The sequence below is a fragment of the Rutidosis leptorrhynchoides genome, chromosome 4 (assembly GCF_046630445.1).
Source record: "Rutidosis leptorrhynchoides isolate AG116_Rl617_1_P2 chromosome 4, CSIRO_AGI_Rlap_v1, whole genome shotgun sequence".
NCBI classification, from domain to species: domain Eukaryota; kingdom Viridiplantae; phylum Streptophyta; class Magnoliopsida; order Asterales; family Asteraceae; genus Rutidosis; species Rutidosis leptorrhynchoides.
In genome coordinates this window covers 395,034,188-395,036,757 of record NC_092336.1, presented here as the reverse complement: position 1 = coordinate 395,036,757, position 2,570 = coordinate 395,034,188, and the positions used below count along the sequence as shown (strand labels likewise).

General features: G+C 29.7%; 1 protein-coding gene across 1 annotated transcript; it reads left to right on the top strand.

Annotated features, from left to right (window-relative positions):
* The first annotated feature begins 293 nt into the window (after positions 1-293).
* Positions 294-1,073, top strand: LOC139841935 (uncharacterized). Its single transcript, XM_071832121.1, has one exon. The coding sequence runs from the start codon at positions 294-296 to the stop codon at positions 1,071-1,073; it is 780 nt and encodes a 259-aa protein (XP_071688222.1).
* The last annotated feature ends 1,497 nt before the right edge of the window (positions 1,074-2,570 follow it).

The window sequence follows — 2,570 nt, the reverse complement described above, 5'->3', positions numbered from 1 at the left end:
ACTTTTTAGGTCAAAATTATTCAAAGTTTATACGGGAGGGATGGGGTTTGGGTGTCTCAAATTCATGTCATATTCAAAACAAAAGAATCCCATGGTATAATATATGCAAGATTGGACAGGAAATTGATGGTATGAGAATCCTCTTTACTAACAGTTTCGTGAAGGTTGTCAAAAAAGGCGACTCCACTCTCTTTTGAAAGGATCAATGGATTGGAAACCAGTTACTTAGCTAAAAATTCAGTCGTCTTTTCAGGCTTGAAGAAGATCCAGATACTTTTGTTATGAATAGAATAATGCAGATACCAAACGTGCTGCAATTTACTTGGAGTTGGTCTCGATTGCCTTCAAGAAGAACAGAAATCGAACTCATCGAACTTCAAAAGATGCTGATTGATTACAGCTTTATTCACAGTGAATCAGACTCATGGAGCTGCAATCTTCAACCGAATGGTTTGTTCTCTGTTGAAAATTTGACTCATCAAATCGACGGAAAGCTTCAATGCAAACAATCAGGTATGAACAAAACTATGTCTAACAAATTGCTACCTCAAAAGATATGCATCTTCGTATGGCGTGTAATGTTGCGAAGAATACCCGTTCGAGTGGAATTGGACAAATGTGGTATAGATCTTGATTCACTGAGATGCTCGGTCTGTAATGATAATATTGAAACAGTCGAACATATATTAATCGATTATGCTTTTGCAAAAGATCTATGGGAAAGGGTATCGCGCTGGTGGAACTCATCTATACCGATTCACTCGAGCTTGGAGGAAAGATTCAAAGGAATAAGAGGTAATGTGAATCCAAACTTAACGAATACATCTTCTGTCTTTCGGCAAGCAATCGAATGGGTGTGCGGGTATGTAATTTGGCAAAATAGAAATCATGTCATTATTCGGAAGAAAAAAGGTAATGGACCTCTAGCATTAATGGAGATTCAAACTAGATCATTCGAATGGTTATCAAGTCGATCGAAGAAAGTCAAGATTTATTGGAATCAATGGTTATTAAACCCGAGCTATTTTGGAGATCTTGGCTGGCATCAAAGATATTTTTCAAGTATAGATTAGCTGTACACATTTCTCTTAGTTGCTCATCATGTAATTTCCATATTTCTCTGATGTTGTGTTCTGTTTTATAAGTATGCTCTCCAATACTTCCTGTACCATTTTCATCTCTTAATATAAGCCTTTTTTGCTTTTCAAAAAAAAATAAAAAATAAAAAAAATCACAAGCATAATGATGATGATGATGATGATGATGATAAATAAATAAATAAAATAGAAAGAAACAAAAACAATTAAAAAGCAAGTGGTTACTAAGACTCGATAAATTATAAGAGAATTATAATTATGTTATAAAAGTAATAATTGGATGATAATTTTATTATTATTATAGATATTGCATAGTATATTTTTTTGAGTATAAATAGGTGTGTTGAGTTAGAGTTTATTGTATGTATTTTTTGGTTAACAAAAACACTCTCTCTCTAGATTCCAAATGCCACCAAACTCTCATTGTACATTTTTCTATAAATAAAAAACCAATTACTCATACCTTTTTGTTCAACCTTTGTTTTCTCCGTTTTACAGTATCTCTATCTCTATATACCTTCTACAGTCAAGAACCACTAAAGGTAGTTATAAGCCTACTGAATTATAACACGTTATCAGCACGATTATCTCAACATTTATACTAAATATGGTTGGCTCTGCCACCTAACTAATATATGGTCGGTTATACCACCTAAATGATATATGGTCGACACTGTCGCCTAATTTACATTTATGTTATCTAACATTTATTTATGTATACTAACATTTACATTTATGTTATCTAACATTTATTTATGTATACTAACATTTACAGTTATGTTCACTAACATTTATATTTATGTTATTTAAGTTATATATGGTCGGTTATACCACCTGAATTATATTTTCTGTAATCTAACTCTTATTAACTTCACTAACATTTATATTTATGTTATTTAAGTTATATATGGTCGGTTATACCACCTGAATTATATTTTCTGTAATCTAACTCTTATTAACTTCACTAACATTTATATTTATGTTAATAAGACCTCATGATTGTACGCAACACGTCATTTGACAACACGGTACTTTATGTACGCAACACGTCATTTGACAACACGGTACCATGGGTCGAGATTAATTCCGATCAATACGAATACGATGGGGTCTTTATATGTTATCCAACATTTATGATTACTTATGCAATTAATCATTATTTATTTCATGCATACTAATGTTTATTCTTAAATTTATAATCTTAAAAGTTAAAATAAAAAAAGTAGTTTGTATTTTTATTAAAAGTAAATCTTAAAAGTTAAAATAAAAAAGTAGTTTGTATTTTTATTAAAAGTAAATCTTAAAAGTTAAAATAGAAAAAGTAGTTTGTATTTTTATTAAAAGTAAATCTTAAAAGTTAAAATAAAAAAAGTAGTTTTTATTTTTATTAAAAGTAAATCTTAAAAGTTAAAATAGAAAAAATAGTTTGTATTTTTATTAAAAGTAAATCTTAAAAGTTAAAATAAAAAAAGT